The 19,512-nt window shown below is 27.9% G+C and overlaps 1 protein-coding gene across 1 annotated transcript; it reads left to right on the forward strand.

Annotated features, from left to right (window-relative positions):
- Positions 1-11,044: 11,044 nt before the first annotated feature.
- On the forward strand, positions 11,045-13,351 carry LOC105210769 (uncharacterized). The gene is made up of 4 exons (XM_054232757.1): positions 11,045-11,371; positions 11,441-11,608; positions 11,909-12,881; positions 13,338-13,351. Exons 1-4 carry the CDS (start codon positions 11,045-11,047, stop codon positions 13,349-13,351), a joined length of 1,482 nt encoding a protein of 493 aa, XP_054088732.1.
- The last annotated feature ends 6,161 nt before the right edge of the window (positions 13,352-19,512 follow it).

A 19,512-nucleotide genomic window follows, 5' to 3' on the forward strand; every position in this document is an offset into this window, starting at 1 on the left:
GTTTTATTGAGAAATACATATGTATATGTATATTATATGCATTTAATCAGATTCTTTGTTTTGCAACTATTTGATAATTGATATAATATAAAAAAGAAAAATCGGATCAACTTTAAATTTTAATAATTATTTAAATTTTTTTCTTATTTAAGCCAGCAACATATTGCTGGTTGTGTTATTGAAAATATTTTTGTGAAATATATTTATATTAAAAAAGCAAATTATATATTTATATGACCAGCAACATATCGCCGCAAAAATATTGATCAATATATTTAGAGAAATTTTAATAATATTTTATAATATTTTTCTAACATCATTGCGCATTTCCACTACAAATTGCTGAAAATTGTTTCTCACGATATATTTATATACATACATACAATATATATGAAGCAATAGTAGGTATACTTTTATTGAAGTGGTTCATATTATGTTGCAAACTATATATTGCATAACATTTTAATCATACTTTCAATACTTCATCAATAATGTTACAAGCTAATCTTTGGCAAATGACCAATTTCAAATTTTTGTTCATTAAACTTTCATGACTAGCAACTATGTTGATAAGCAATTTTTTTCAGCAACATTTGTATTATCATGTGTATATCTGAATTGAATGTTCGTTGCAGTCAAGTTAAATATTATTTCACATTTTCCATTATTATCAAATCTTGACACCGTGTTGTCAAATGTTGCAGAAATGTTGCTAACTATTTTTTATAGTAATGTAGCAGTGCATATCACTTTACCGACTTCGAGTGACATTAGTCAACAACTTTACGGTCATTTGTACCCAAAATTGTATAAATCAATTTATTTAAAATTATACAAAAATGTTGCACAACATGTTGCTAAACAAATTAACATTGTACACATTTTTATAAATAACGAAACGTTGATTTAAATTGCTTGGACTGCGGCAGAAATCTTAAAAATGAAAACTATATTTGTATAATTTTATATATGTACTTCGTTGCTGGCAACAATGTTGTTTGCACTTTCTGCAACATTTTGTGATTTTTTTAGTGTTTCGCTAATAGTTTCATCATCTTCACTTTCATCATTTTTTATTATGTTGCCCAACATGTTGCTGGATACAAAGTTTAATTACAACGTCTGATTTCTGACTTTTTTCGAACTGTTAGTTATTATTAATGTTTATTTAAATATTTTAAAATTGCGCACACTTATTTTTCTACCTTTTCCAAGAGTTGCTATATTTTTATTAAATAAATATAATATTTTATTTTTGTTAGCGAAATATTTAAAATTAAAAATATTTAAGCTATTAAAAATACAGAAACACGTACACACTTGTAAATTGAAAACTCAAAATATTTATTTGAATACATGATTACATACTTATATACTTACCCACTTAAATACATGCATACTTAAACACTTACACACTTATATACTTACATAGATATTAATTTTAACTCACGCAATCTTATATTCTAACACTATTTCATACTTATATAATCACATACACAATTACATACTTACATACATACATACATACATAAACACATAAATACATACATAGCATAGTGAGTAAGATCAGCGTAGTGAATCTCAAAAAAATACATGGTATTAGTAACATATACTAATACAAAACATACATACATATGTAGGTATAAACATACATACAAGTATAACACATATTCACATAACCATAATCATACAATTAAAAGCGAACATATTTAACGTTTTACTAATACATATACATATATATACCCATGCGTATATTATACATACATACTTATATACATAACATAACATAACATAAGCTTGCATAACTGATTTTCCTAATTCAAGTAATTCATATATACATACATGTGACTCCTTCTCTCTGGCATACACATTCATAAACACATACTTGAGTAATGTCATTCAAGGTCAAAGTAATGAAAAGAAAAATATAAAACATTAATGATAGCGTATAATTATATAGTAACATAGCTGAACACATACATACATACATACTTACATAGCATAGCTAAACATACAGCATGGCAGAACATACAGATACAGTTGTAAATGCAATTAAAAAAATCACAAGTCACACATGCCAAATCAGGGCAAAGCGGCGCAGCTCCTGCTTTTGTGTGTTTGTTGTTGTGGTAGAAAGAAATGCAACAACAATAACAGAAAGGTTAAAAACGGCAGTAAGCATAAATGCGTTATGTAGAAAAACACATAAAACGAAAAAAAACATGTTTGAAAATTTTGAATTCCACAACACTTGACATAAATATAGACACACATTACACAGTTAAAAGAAAACATAAATGAATTAAAAAATTAAATTTGTTAAAATTATTATTAGTACTAAATGTTGTAATGAATTAGAACACACTAAAGAATACTGCAGCAAAAAAATACCAAAAACAAAAACAAAAAATTTACAGCAAACATTAAACAGATGAGTAGAAAGCTGAGGAAACCCCACAGAAAATTAGTGAGCAACATAAAGACAGTAAAACAGCAACAGATTGATAAAACATACGCAAACAGAAAAACAAAAACAAATACAAAAAATATGTAAAAAATAATATACAAAACAAAAACAACAAAGAGCAAACAAAATATACAGTAAAGGCTTGCTAAAAGAAAAAACGCTAAGAAATTGTAGCGAGAATGAAAACAGCAAACAAAAACAAAAACTAAACAAGAAAAACAAAAAACCAAAAACCAAAAACCAAAAACAAGAACAATGCAAGACATTAACAGCATATTTAAAAAAATAATGGAAAATACTTAACAAAAAAGTAGTAGCTCACAATTACATTTAAGTAAACAAGTATTGAATACTAACTTACTGAGGAAAAAATACAAGAAACATGTCAACCGCAAAACACACAATAATCCCCACAAACCACATACCCACTATATACATAACCTCAAACTACAGCGTAACTCCCTAAACAACAAATACAAGAAATACTCAACCATTCAACAACATATACCCACATTCCGAACCTTAACCAAGCCCCTACCCCCTCCATTGCGCCTAAAAGTATGTGTAATATGCATTGATACATAAGCAAATTTAAGTAAAACTAAAAACAAAAACCAAACAAAAACAAAAAAAAAACAAAAGCAAATTATACCCTCAAAGCATGAGAATTTGAAAATCTTGATCAATAAACTTTAAACTATACTTATACACCAAAAAAGAAAAACAACAAAAATCCGTTTGTTTTATTTCGCCAACAACAAAAAAAGTGGAATTTGTGTTCTTTTCTTTTCTTACTGCATTGCCACCTCTCTAACCACCCGAAAATATATATGTACATATGTATGTATTTTTATATACATATATATTCAACAAAAAACATCATCTACAACAACAATTACCAAATAACAACAACAGTTACAGTTACAACAACTACAACAGCACATACTTTTTTTCGGCATCAAAGCGACAATTCATGCAGCACAAGTACAACAACAACAACAGCTACAAATATAAAAATATAATAACAACAAAGCACAGTTAGTTACCATTTGTCCCCCAAACATTTTTTTTCAAATCTAGCCCATAACAACAGCAACAACAATTACAGTAACAACAGTACAAGCATTATTCAAGAAGCAATGAAAATCCATGAAACATAACCCAACATTTCGTAAGGTCGTGAAAATACGAATTATGATCTGTTTGTCAGTAGTTCTCATGTTCTAAAAATACTAAAGTTATCATCTCCAATAATATGTATATACGTAATTTGTCCTTTCAACTGGAGGTCCAGAGGTTAGATCAAAAATCTGAAAAGTCTACCTTTGCCGTTTTATCATTCTTAGTGTTTCGAAAAATTCCTGCATTATAAGAATTTGTGTATTATACTGGAATATATAAAAGTAACCTCAAGATATTTTTTTACTTTTAATATACTTTTTTTATTATTTTCGAATATATATTTATCAAAATTACTTACCTCTCTCACAATCGACCAAAATCTTGATCTACGAACCAAGAAAAGTTTTTAGAGCTTTTCTTCTGAAATTAGAATCCTCCCATTTATCTTGAACTGTTACACTTTGGTATTTGTTGAATATTCCAGAAGAGGTACAACCTAATCTCAATCTCCAGTTCTCTGAAAGTTTGATCTACTATGTCATTTGATCTAACTGGGTTATACTGCACATACATACACGTATATATGTTATTGATGAACTGATATACATTTCTATATATTCTACAAGCAGATTATCGCAAATCAACAACAAAAACAACATTAAAACAACAACCGAAAAGGAAATCGAATTCACAAAACTAATCAATCACTCAATCAAACCAGCAGTCAATAATCCCCAACAACTCTTACAACAAACAATTAGTAAATAGAACCGACCTTATTGCCCTCATAAATATCAAAACAACAACTAACCCACTAACAAAAACAACAGCAACAACAACATATATAGAAACCCTTCAACAACTGCAACTACAGTCATCGTAGCAATATAAGTAGTAGCTCTCAAACAACAATAACAGCGGCTAAAAGCACAACATTGACCACTACCAAAACAACAGCAATCATAACAGTACAACAATAGCAAAAAATTCACAGTTATTGTGTTCAATTAGAAAAACTATGAAGATATGGAAGGTGAGCTGCCGAAGATAAACTCACTTTTAACTGAAATACTGGAAATTTAGTTCGCGTTTAAATAGTTGTACTTATACTTGTATTTGCTTAGTAGGTCTTTATATAAATTTATGGTATAAGAAATATAATATATAATATATAATAGTGAAAGAGCTTGAAAGAGGGTAAGTATAAAGTAGAAGGTAGAATATTTCGAAGTTTGCGTAGTTTGACACCTATAGATAGTAAACACATTATAAGGATATATTGATTTTTTATATTTTTTAATAATTTATTTATATTATTCTTACATTATGAATATTTATTTATTTTCCTTTAATTCTTCTTTCCTTTGCTTTAAAAAAAAAACGATTCGCATCATCTTTACATAGAAGTTTTTTCTGCAGCCTCATAAAAATAAATTATTTTTCAATACAATGTAATTTTCCAAGAAGCACTAACAATATTATTTTGAAAAGTTTTTTATGCCTAAGAGGTCTTATGACTGAGTATACTTCTATCTTCAGAACTTAATTAAAGACTGTTTACATCGATTATATAATACTTGAGAGTATCTAAAACAACAATTTCTAAACTTGAAGAAACTTAGAACTACGCTCATTTATTAGTTCAACAAATTACCGAAATACCTTTTTATATATGTAAAATTGAGAGTTAATTCAGATTCCGTGACACTTTTTTGGAGATCTTCAGGAGTTCACCTAAGTAGATAACACCCAACTGAACCCTGTTTTTTCTGCAGCTTCATAATCCAACGTAATACCATGATACACTCTACCAATCTTGCCTTCAGATAAAGACATTCATAAGAGGGCGAATACCTTAGATGTCTTAGGACTGAGTTTTACCTTTTAATCCTATTTAAAGAAATATCAAAAATAATAAAGTTGAGAAAACTTTATATCGCTCTAACTTATTTTTTGCATTACCCTTCATATATACACATTCGTATAAGATAACTCAGCTGCTGTAGACGTCACCTCAATCAATTTCATAACAATCTTTTAAGGATCTTCAGAGGTTCTTCTAAGTAGATAATACCCAATAATTTAATTATACTTGTCAATGTGGCGAAGGTAAAAACTGGAACGCACTCCTATGTTTTCTAGACCTATAAAGACTATATTTCTTATATCTTCCGAATATGAATCAACTTAGCGACATTCGCCTAAAAATATACTACGTGTTTATGTAAAATATTGGTGTTTAGGCACAGAAATGCACTCATTAGTGAAAACATACAACTCTTTTACATATACAAAAACAAAAACCTCCTTCACTTAATCAATATTCATTTAAATAGTCTACCACACGCAAATGCGAGCTCACATGATTTTCGCATTGATTTTATGGAATGAAATCGAACAAAATAGCTGTAAAAGTTGACGTAAAATATTTTCACCAAAGTTTCGAAGTTTTAAAGATTTATCTAAAACCTGCACAAACTCTCACACAAGTAATCCAACCACAAGCCTTAGCCGCTACTATCCACTGCACATACGGCAATAAGACTCGCATCACCTGCATATGTAAATTGGCATATATTCAAAGGACTGATCCATGTCGAACTTGTATAGTGCAAACCGCAGAGACACCGATTGAGTAATTGAAGTGCAGCAATACAGTTGCATTTCAATTTACCACTACTCAACACACACATACGCATACATAAATAAATATAAGCAATACAAAGATTTTTGGTGAGTTTTCCTGAAATTCCTTGTAAGTGTAAGGTTGTTAGGTAACCAAGATGAATTGCTGCAGACAATTGGAGTATTATGAGATATACTCATATGTGTATATGTAAGTGTTTGCTGCAATGCCAATCAAATCTCGCAAATAATTTGTTGACATGCACACAAATGCAGATTTAGGATGCTCATGCATACATCATACACACATATGTATGTATATAGTACATGGTGTAGAGAAATATTCAAAGATTTGCATTGATATCTAAGTTTACGGATTTTACGGATTTTACGGTTACATTTGCAGCTACTCACAAACACAGACACACATACATGCGAATATATGCAATCAAAGTGGTAAATCTCGTAAAATATTCAGAAGTGTGCTCTCAATTGTAGATTGAGCTGCATATCAATGTACAAATGCTTCATTTTATACATATATGTATGTATGTGTGTAAGTTAGTATAATGTGTTTTGGTGTGTTATTTATTGTAACAAGCCGGGCATACCCGGTAGGAAATTCAGTATATCAGTATAATAGTAGTATTCAAAGTTTTGTTTAAAAATAATTAGTTTTCGTTTCATTTTATAAAAACGATAATAATATTAAAAAAATAAATTTAATTATTAATATAGAATAAAAAACTTTAAAATTTAAATTAATCAATTTAATTTAAAGAACGAATTAACTTTTGTAAATTAAATTACTTCAAATGTAATTTTTTCATATATACAGTTTATAATATTTGAACAATACATATATTAAAATTAATTATAAAAAAAGTAACGGGTAAAATGAAGAAATTGCTCTTTATTACAATTTTGCACTTTTATTGTTTCTTTATTTTAACCATATTGGATTATAAATATTTTGAAATATTTAAAGTAGGACCTCTCTTAGTATAATTCATACCCACAGGTTTTCAAATTTTACATAATTTATCTAACTAATAATCATATTATTTTGGAAAATTATATTTTATAGTTCTAGTTTCTCTTTTAACAGCACAGTGTCTTGCGAAACATGAAGATATCATAACCAAAGAAATAATGAATCATTATTCACTATTTTACTGAATTATTTCTGCAACATTGGGTATGATTACTTCTATAAGACTTTATTTCAATATATAGTACTTTGATTCAAAACACACAACTCCCGAATAATGAAGATACCAATTATACATTTAAACAGATAACAGTCGACAAGTGAAATTTCATGCTGCCTTAAACATTATTATTTGCATCAAAACTTTTAATAAAGCAATTTCTTTAAACCGCTAATAGTTCATTTGCATTTTTACAACAGGGAATTTGTCTTCGCTTGAAATTGCAAAACTTTGAATTTACAGTTTTTGGACAATATTTGCATATTTTTAAGAGCTTAATAAATATTTATCAATAACTTCAAGTAAATATATTCTGAAACCAGTAATAAATAATTTGTGTTGTTTATTTAAAATTATTTAATTTATTTTTGGTTGATAAATTTAGAGAGTGATAGAGTGTACAACAAATCTATACTACTATTATAAAGAGAAACGATTTTTATGTTTTTTTTATGTAGTTATGTATTTTTATGCTACTAAGCCGATTTCGTTCACCATTGGAAAGCTACATTCACCCCAAGTAACATAGGCTGTATTTATTGCTAGAATCTCAACTTTCTTCAAATAGTTCCCAGGTGAGGGTATCAAAAAGACTCCGGGATGGAGAATCTTAACCTGAAACTGAAAATCGTCTAGTAGCGCTCACAGCTGCTTGCTGAACAAGCGGAGCGGTCTGCTAGTGTAATAATACATTCCGAAAAGTTGGCTGAAGGATCAAATTTTTAATATAAATTTAAAATTATTTTTTACTGTACAAGGACCTTTCTTCAGTTTAAGTGGTATTTTAATGCATACAAATATTTATTATGCAAATATTCGATAAATTTTGGAAGTATATGTTGCAAATCAATTTATATATATATATATATATTTTCTTTTTACAATAAACAAATATAATATAGTATACTTGCTTGTTTTACCTATACCAGTTTTGAACAATTTTATGCGCCGAATGTTGTCCTAATTATTTTATAATATTAGCGAAATAAAAATATTCATATCAAGTTTATAAAAAAATGATTCTAATTTTTTAAATTTTAATTTAAATTAATTTATTTTAATTAATTAATAATAATAATTAATTTTAACTTTAATTTAAATACAATTTTTTTGTCGTTTTGATTTTTTATAATCTTCAGTTTACCAAATAATATTTTGATAATATTAAAAAAAAAAATTCCAAAAAATCACTCCTAATATATTTCCAACATTTTTTGTTTATAAAAATTATTATTACAACAATATCAAAAATACTAAAAAATCAAAGTTTATAGAAAAATATTCGGTTATTGATTACAATAAAAGCTACATGTTAGAGGACGACATCTGCTAATAAACAAATCTGTCAATTATGCCCATGGCTAATAATATTAATATAATAAAATATAAATAATAAAAAATAATATACCAAAAAATAAATACAAATTAAATAATTCAATAAAATCATACTTCTTGTATTAAAAATGTCAGCTTTTTCCCAGCGCCATAGTATACTACACACACACACACCAAAAATCACAATATTTGCTATGCCACAGAAGCATAAAAGTATAAATATATAACAAACATATTTATATGTACTTAGCTTATGTACATATCAATGTATATACTTATATACTTATCAATGTATATAAAAATGCATAACAATTAATGAAAGTAACAATGAATTACGATTTGCGAAAATTTAGGGAAATTTTTTATTACAAAGATAAAAACTAAAAAAAAAAATTCAATAATAAATAAAAGAAATCACATTTCCTATAATTAAGTGACTAATAAATGCAAATTTATAGTAGAATAATACGTGGCAACTTAGTTATTTAGAAAGCACACATATGGAGCGGGTAGCTTAACATAAATGCGAAATTATTTAGAGCAAAATATAATTTTAGTTTCAAAAACTTAAAAAATTTTTTTATAAAAGAATAACAATAAAATCTTCAATTTAGAAAGCAGTTTAGCAATTTTTTCTTTTGCATATGCGAAAATGCTGCAACAAATGCTATTATAAGGACTATTTATTTGTAAAAAAAACCTATGAAATTATTTTAAAAATATATGTATATATTAAAAAAAAATAGAAATTAAATAATATTTTAAAAATTATACACAAAATAAAATTATTAGCAATAATTTGAAACGAAATATGTGAGTGAATTTGAGGATCTAACAAAACAGCGAAATAAAACGAAATTGCATACACATATTTATGTATGTATGTAGAAATATTAAACTATTTGAAAAAAATACACAAAGTTCTGTCAAAAATTGAATTAAAATGTCAGACACACACAGATATTATGTACAAGCACCCCCAAACATACTAAGCTCCGTAGTAAATTAAAAGCTTTTAAACGAAATTTAGCTAAATTATATTTAAAAAAAAAATAAGTACTGAAGTACTAAGTTCGGGTGCACCCGTACATTTTTATACTCTCGCATGACATTTTTTTTTACTAATTACGAATTAATATGGTGTATATAAGCGAAAAGTCAAAGAAGTTTTGACCCGATTTTACGCAGTTTTGGCATGAAGGCACATTATTATATGAAAAACCTTCCTGCTGAATTTCTTTGCGATATCTGTGAGCCTTGAAAAGTTATAGTCAAATTTCGACAATTTATTGTAGGAACAGTGCTATATCCCCGATGTAATATTATTGAAAATACCTACTCCGATATCTTAGTTGGCGCATGATTTATGTATTGTAAAGTGAACGAATCAGATGGAGTTTAAACTTGAGTAATTCGATTTGACCCATTTTCAGACTGAACTATTAGGATCTCAAGAAAAATTTGATGTATAAATTCAAATTGATCAAGTTGTTCCAGATCTATGAGTTTCGGTTAATTATTAGTTTGTCAAAAAAACCTCTGAAGTATTCCGACAGATCATACGCGACATAAAGTACTTACGGCGTTTTAGATCTTCTAACTGCCAAAACTTATAAAAACTTTACAAAATTGGTTCTAGGAATTAGATCTGCAGCTTACAGCAATACAAATCGTGATCGTTTCGGCAATTTAGTCCCAACTATCTTGTGAATGGAATATTCAAATAACTCGATGATTGTCTAAAACTAGTTCGGAAGAGTTCTGCATGACATTTTGTCCACTAGCACCATACTTACTTGTATTATGGGTTCCTCTAGTTATTAATACTGAACCCACTTCCACAAACAAGTCTGTCACTGATATTGAATAATTAACGGTATTATTAGTACTAATTAACAGCTTACTGCTTGTTTCACACTTTTGTTGGAGACAAATATTTAAACGATATCTAGATACAAAGCTATTGATATTTACATAGCATGAAGCTAATTAAAAATCACTGACACGACTGAGCTTCTTTCAATAATAAAAGGGTTTCTCTTAAAAATAAGACTCCACACATTCCTTAATATATGTTTACCACCAATATTTGCGCTCCGATTACAATCGCTCGACGTTCAAATACACCTGACAGCTCAACACATATCTGATGTTCTAATTAAATCCATCGGTGTACAAGACGTACCATTAATAAAGACCACGCTTAAGGTTCCACACTCAGTTAGTCTACGACATTCGCACGGGCAAAATGCAACACTGCAATTTTCTAATATATCTCACCACTATGGTGACCAACTATAGCCTCGTCATCGACTTTGTGGCATATAGGCATAGTGTAAAGCCCTTGGATGGCATAATAATCTTTCGAACAAATAAATTCTCTGGTGACGGCATAGAACGTGAGCTGCAACAACGTTTGCAATTACCGCAGGTTATTGTGAAAAATATAGCAACACCAAATCTACAAAACTTTATGAATGTCAGAAGCATTGCTTTGGTCTTAATGGAAAAACTCGACAAACCTCGTACGTGGGAGATAATCTCACAGAGTTTACATAGGCATCCCTTTATACCGATGGTTTTTGTCAGCCAAGCTGTGCCACCTACGCATGTACAGTTGCATTTTTTCAACTATTTCAGACAACTAAATATGCTCAATACAGTTGTTTTGTTTCGTCAGAATGACATAATGATGGTACGTACGGATAAAGCTTATCCGAAATTACAGATAAACGCTGTAGATCCAAGGAATTTTAGTGGATTTGTCTGGCCAAAATATCAGAATGTGTTTGGTTATAACTTTCGTCTTAGTCTTTTCGAAGATGCACCGATAGCTTACAAAGAAGTGGTAAGTATATCCAACTTAAGTTAAGCACATATTGTGAGCCAAGCGAAGCATGGGAATTAGAGAGAAGAACAAAGAATCCGAAATAACAAAAAGGGTCGAAGTCAACTTTTTCGAAAAGTCTCTGACAGCAGTTGTTCCTAAGAGGAGCAGTTATTGAGTCCAAAGGTATTCGATTTAACTGGATCTAAGCTCAGCTCTTCCAATCTTTATCATTTTCGCCACACGCTTCACTATGTGCTTAGCATAAGACTATGGATATTGAAAAAAATACAACATCGATTTATTGTACTTCGTCAACAGACGAACAATCGCACTGTACTCCGCGGTCTGACTGGACAATTGCTACCCATCTTCATGAAGCGTATTAATGGCACATTCACTGTTTTCAGTTATCCGATGAATGAGACGATGAAACAATCAATCGATATGACCGCTAATCTAGTCTTACGAACCGATCTAATCCATCGTAGCATGGAGGCCAGTTACCCGGTGTTCCTAACAAAGGTTTGTTTAATGCTACCCGTTGAGTCTAACATACCGTTAAGTTGGTATCTCTTGTATAACTTCGATATTTGCACATGGAAAATGTTGGGTTTTACCTTTTTTATATTCGTGCTATTTGTCGTCGTGATTTTTCGAAATTGTAATTGTACACGCGATATCGTGCTGGATGTTTTATTCGTGTTGAAATTGTTTCTGGCACAACCAGTACTGCTGCCCGGTATTAGAAGCATGTCAAGAGGTCTATTTCTATTTTATTTCAGTGGGCTTTTCGTAGTAATCGTGAGTGTATATGAGGGTAGTTTGACTTCACTATTCAGTACACGCATTCGCATGCCAGCCGTGCACACCCCCGACGATTTTCTTAAAACCGATTTGTTGATAATGGCAACAGAAATCGAAAGAAAGCTTTATTTCGACACCAAACTGTTGCCGGTGGAACTCGTGCCGCGTCTATATGATATGGGAAACGCCTTAGCAGCAATTGATCGTACGAATTCAAATATTTCGTCTGCCTACATTATGACCACTGACAAGTGGTTGTGGTATGAGAAGCGACAAAAACACTTACAACATCCGGTATTTCGTATAACCAATGAAAAATTGTGTACGCCCAGTATGCTTCAATTTTTCGCGCTGCAAAACCAATCGCCATTCAAGGGTATATTAAAGATACTCTTCCTAGAATTGCAAGAATTCGGTTTTATCGAGCACTGGTTGGCACAGGTGCCGCCTGCGGGCAGACTTCAACTAAGCAACGAGACTGGCTTGTGTGAGTTGCCTTTGAGTTTGGCACATTTTACATTGGCGTTTTATATCCTGGCAGTAGGTTGGTTGCTGGCGTTGGTGACTTGTGTGGGCGAGTTGGTTATTTCGAGACGGCGCGAGATCTTCGCTTCGAGGACGGTTTTGTGGCTTAGAAATGTTTGGAGGTGGAATTAAGTAGGTATAATGGCACGAATGACGTGGAATATAGAAGCAAGGAATCGAAGAGAAAAATATGAAAAGAACAAAATAGAAAATAAATTGTATCAAGGATAGAACAGAACAAGTACGGAAGGTCTAAGTCCGGATGCTAGCTATATGGGGTCTAGACGAAGTATGGGTTCAATTTTTTATATTTTCAACGCAAGAGCACATTATTATCATGAAAACACGCCCCTTTATTTTCAGTAAAATAACTCAAAGATTTTTTGAAAAGTTATAGTCCTATTTGTACTATTTTTAGCTGATCGACGGTAAACTTCTAAAGCAGCATTTGAAATAAATTTTATATAACCGATTTAGATGACTTTAATTTCGTTTTTCCTTCAATGGATATGTGAAAAAACTATTATACACTGTGCAACATGTTGCGAGAGTATAAACTTTTTATTTTTTAAATATGGAAGCTTTTTAGATTATTTTTAGATATACATATATAATTTATTTTTAATTTTTTTTTTATAGTAAAAATAGTTGTAGAAATATTATACGATTGTTATTCGCATATATACATTGTATATGCAGCATAGTGTATCTGTGCATTATATGTATTTAGATGTTGTACGAAGCGTATTTACTTTTCCTCCTTGTCGGGGAAATTGCGATCCTAATGTCAATTCGAAGTAAAACTTAACGAAACAAGAAAATTAAGAAACTTGCAGAAATAGTTGTAAAATAAAAATTTAGTACCAAAAAAATATTTAAAATAAACAAAAATAAATATTATAGAATAATTTTAAAATACCTAAAGGGAAATGTTGTTGAGACAAGAGTTACTTTAGCTAATAGGCAAAAATTTAAAATAAACGGAAGAGAAAAAGAAACAAAAAAAACACAGAATTATAAATAAATAGATTTTATGAAAAGTTTGAAAAAAATAGAATATTGATTTAAAAAAATATCTATTTAGATTGTAACAAAATAAACAAAGAAATATTATAAAATTAAAAAACGATAGTTAAAAATTGGCATTTTTTTCCAAAAAAAATTAAGTTTTATTAAAGAGTGAGTGTAAAAACATAATTAAAAATTAATAAACCGATTTATACTAAAAATATATGTTGGAAAAATATAATAAAAACGTTATGATGAATAAAATAATATAATATTTAAAATTGTATTGATATTAAAATAATAAAAAAGTAAATAAATGTACACAAAATAGAGTAGAAAAAAGATAATTACCAATATTTTATTTCAAGAAAATAGCATGAAAATATTAAAAATATTTTTAAAAACTCGCATGTAATTAAATGCAGAAACACAAAAATCGTGCAATGAAATATGCAAAAAATATTTAAAAATATTGCAGAAAAATTAAAAATCTCATGCGATATTTTTTTTAAGTAGCAATCAACTATCGACACGATGAGAGGCATATTTTACAAAAATATTTAAATAAAAAATAACAAATTAAAAATGAAAATAAAAATTGAAATTAATATTATGATAAAATTTAACAAAAAATAAACGAATATAAGGCATTTGCCAAATAAATAGTAGTGTATGAAGCAAAAAGAATTGCGATTATATCTACTAAATTGTAGATCCTTTTGAAAAAAAATAATTATATGCAGTAATAAACGCTAAATCAATTGGCAATTTTAATTGTTTAAATTGAAAAAATAATAATAAAAAATTTAAAATAGCTAAAAAACAATTTGCATTCATTTACTTTTATTATGTTATAATGTAACTTCCTGTTCTGCGCCAAAAAGTTCGTTATAAATAACTACTGTCGTTTGACACCTTAGTAGTAAGCAAGTAGTAAAATTTTTATAAAGGATTTTTTACCTTTTACTCATAATATTTTCTGCGCAAATTATATATTTTTGGTAAAAATAACTGTCCACCAAACCTGTGCTTTTTATATATATTTTTCAATAAATTATAATATACAAATATTAGCAAGAAAAGCTATCTGAAAGCAAACTCACACAGAAAACCGAGTCCAAAACTAATGCCACCGCCTATTTGTAATAATATAATATGCATTCTTAATATGCGAATGAATATTTATACATGCGTATATTTTTCAAAACGTTTTAATGTTTCTACGAAAATAAAACTCATACAACTAACTGTTAAAAACAAATCTTATTAACACAGAAATTGCTAACGCATTTCATAAGCTATGGTATTTGTAGTATTTTTTGTTGTAAAAAAGGAGTAAAAATCTGTAGTAATTACAAATAGGGGATAATGAAGCTATAATTAATTTAAATTGATTATTGTTTAATTTTAATTCAAATATTTTATATTTTATTTGTTTAATTTTTTTGTAATTTTTATTTCTGTTATAATATTAAATCTTACTCTTAATTTTTGAATACATTTATTTAAATTTTTATTATATTTTCCATTTTAATTATAATTTTAATTAATTTAATTTTTTAATTTTATATTTGAAACATTAATTTTAATTTTATATGTGTAGTTTACTTTTCAGTTTTACGTTTTTTAATTTTAATTTTATTTAATTTGTTAATTTTAAATTTATTTTAATTTTACTTTAACTTTAAATTTTTTTATTAATTTAAATATTTATTTTTATTTAAGTTTAGTTTTTAATATAATATTTTTCAATAAATTTTTTTGAATTGTTATTATAATTATCATTTTAATTTTAATTCTTTCGTTTTAATATTAAAAATATTCAATTTTAAATATATATAATTTCATTTTTTATTTTAATTTTAATTTTGAAAGTTATTTTCATTTTTTATTTAATTTTTTTTTATATAAATTAATTTCACTTTTTAAATTTAATGTTTGAAATTTTAATACTTATTTTAATTTATTAAATTTAATTAATTTGTTAATGATTACTTATTTTAATTTCAATTATTAATTTTATTTTTAGAAATTTTAGAAAATGTTATATAATTATATATATATGTATATATATTTTAACTTAACCCCTATTGATTGTTTTTATTCTTTTCCATATACAACAAGCACATACAAAAAAAAATACTGCAAATACCTTTGTTCGTTGAATGCTCTATTGGGAATCAATTTCTTATAAAAATATACATGCTTACTATGAAAAAATAAAATTATACATACATAAGTATAACATATAATAAACATAGAATTATAACATATATGTACATATGTATAAAGTATAACCAGTCACATATGCACATGTGCAAATCCAATCCTGGCCAAATACATACATACATACATGAATGCAGCGTAAATATTTCTAGTAATTATATCTACATATATCAATATACAGTTACTTACCACCTACTTACATAGAACCAAATAATACACATACTATATACATATACATAGATATAGCTATAGATTTAATTAAGATTATAATCAATGTTAGATTTAATAGACACGCAGTTATTTGAAAACAATATTACCACAAGTTAATAAATGGGAAGTAGTTTACTACACACATACATACATAAATATATATAAATATATTAATTAAATATTATACAGTAATGCAATAGTCAGACAGACAAACAAACATGCTACCGATTGCACATAATCTTCATATGTATATACGAAGAGTTATGAAACATGCGCCACAGAAATTATTGACAGCAACAACTACTTGTAGGTGTATGTACATACATATTTACATAGACTTATATATCAGCACACATTTAAACGTATATTATATACACACATACATACACATAAAAATATTATCTAAGAGGATACAATACGATTAGTATGCAACCAATTTAGTGAATTTTCTGCCTATTTAATATGCCCATTTACCACTAATACAACTTATTAAATATTATATATACTTGTATACACACTTGTATGTAGTAGTATATTTTGCTCTAAGGCAATTGAAAGCATTTATGAATGGATAAACTTTAGGCTTGCAAATAGAAATGGTTATGCGAAAATACGACAAATTTGAGAGGGAAATACATGATGATAAATGCAAAAGAAATGAAAGGATATAGGAAATTTATAATAATTTCTTGATATTTTTTATTAAAAATTAAAAAAAAAACACTAAAAAAAATTATTTTATAAATAAAAAAATATTTACAAATTTTAAAAAATTTCAAAAACTATTCTCAAAATTTAAGAATTCATAAGAGATTTTAGTTGAAGATGTTTTGTAATTTTATGACTACTATGACTATATTTGAAAAAAAAAATTACACTGAAAAACTTAAAAACAAAATAAAAAAATTAATTAATTAATTTTAATAAAAAAATATTTTACATGAATTTTTCAGGAGAGCGGTTTAAAGTTTTCAATTGTCTCTTATTTAGCAAATTTAGAAAAATGTCTTAAGTGTATTAAATAAACTAGTGGCATGTAATGTATATAATCAAATGATGAGCATAAGTGGACTAAAGAGTGTGTAATGAAGCTTTGCAGGCATATACGTGACCCCTTTTTGAATTATGTCGTTATATATATATTTGGCGTAGGAACCGCTTTAAGCGATTATAGCCGCCGTTATTTGTGAAAAATATAAATCAATTTCGCTGTCATGAGTTAAATGAGTCGTTATTTCTGAAAAAAGCAACATGAAAAATTTAATTCCATTTTCACAAAGATCGTTCTAACTCAGAGAACTGCAAAAATCACAATTTTCTTGATTTACTCATACACGAACTTTTTCATTCAACTCAACTCACTGAAAAAGCAGAGTGATGAGTAAAAATCATCTCAATTTGCCGTACACATCAAGTGCTGAACACAAAGACGACGACACGACACGACGTAGCGACGGCTGATCACAAATGTCGCTTTGAAGCCAGCGTCGTGAACATTTTGAAGACGGCAGCGACATATCGAATAGGAATTTCATTGTTGCCGTACGAAAATCTTTCACTTCAATAAAATTTACATATTTAGATTAAAGTGAAATTTTTTGTGCAAAAAATGTAAAAATATATCGATTTATTTGCTTTAAATAATCCATTGTTATTATAAATGATATATCAAAGCTATTTTACGCTTCTGCTGGCAAAATAACGTCATACTTGTTAGAACTTTGAATAATTTTACATTTCACATATTAGTGGCAGCTCTACAGCGGCCATTGTCGTCGGCAAAATTAGAAACATTTCTAATTTGGCAACAGCGAAGACTTCAACCCGTAACAATTTCTATGCAGTTTGTTGTTGTAGCTTGTCTTGTTCTTCTTCTCACATTTCATCTGCATCTGCAGAAAAAGTGCCGCTTGTTGCGCGCATGAGTAAAATCATACGAGTTGATTTTTGCGAGTTGAGTGTTGTTCTTGTTCAAAACAATGTTTGCTGAACCGAATGAGCAAGCGCCCGAAATCATTATATTGAACACGAGCCGAACAAACTCGGAGTAAAACAAAAAATCGCACACACACGAGTGAATTTAAAATCAACAACGAAAATGTGAGCTCAGGCCAGTTTGATCGGCTGATCCGAACAGTGTGATTATTCGGCTGTTGAGCGCGTACGACTGTTTTTCATTCAGCAAATGCCGTTCTCTGGTTCTAACACAAATATGTCTTTTTTTCTGGAAAAAGCATGCTTAATTCTGGTACAACTGAAACGTGTCGTTGTTGCGGTTAAAAAATAATACAACATAACAAGTTTAATAACGGCAGATTCTTATTTCACGATTTATTTTTCTACGCATCAGAATGAAATTGTTATCCACTATGGACGATGAAACTGCACACATTTCTGCATACTCAACTCAAAAATCGTATTTTTTGAGTTATGACATATAAATGAGCGATTTGTTTAAATCTAAAGAATTTCAAACACTAGCCTCAAAAATTAAAAATTGTTTTCTTACGATTTCAAAAACAAAAAAAATTATTGTTAAAAAAAACTGTTATATTTCAAGTAAATTTGAAAAGTAGGATTTTCAGTGACTTTGGATTTGTTTTTTTTTTTTCATATAAGTATATCAATTTAACACTTTTATGCAAATAAATAAAGGATTACAGTGGAAAAAATGTAATACAAGTTGCTTTATAATTTAAAGAATAATAATTTAATAAAATAAAGTTATTTAAGTAAATAAAACAAAAACGTTTATCAAAAATATTATTTACATATTTTTTATGCAAATAAATGAATAATTACACCGAAAAAAAATATTAATAGATATTTGAGATATATTTTCAAATTTAAAATAATGAAATAAATGATAAACTATTGTTTTTTAATTTAAAACTTATAAAGTAAAGAAAAATATTTGCTAAAAATAATAATGTTTTATTTTTAATTGAAATTCAGTTTTAAAAAAAATTACTTAAATATTTTATAATTTCAATTAATAATTTGCGTTATTCAAAAGCACAATTATTCAAAAAAAAAGAAACAAAAAATATTGTTTTGGACTAAATTAAGGAACTACTGTATAGCCCTATAGGAATTTTAAATGTGATTACAGCAATCCAATAAAGCTTACTTTTTCTGCATATTGGATG

Source organism: Zeugodacus cucurbitae, chromosome 6, assembly GCF_028554725.1.
Source record: "Zeugodacus cucurbitae isolate PBARC_wt_2022May chromosome 6, idZeuCucr1.2, whole genome shotgun sequence".
Classification (NCBI taxonomy): Eukaryota; Metazoa; Arthropoda; class Insecta; order Diptera; family Tephritidae; genus Zeugodacus; species Zeugodacus cucurbitae.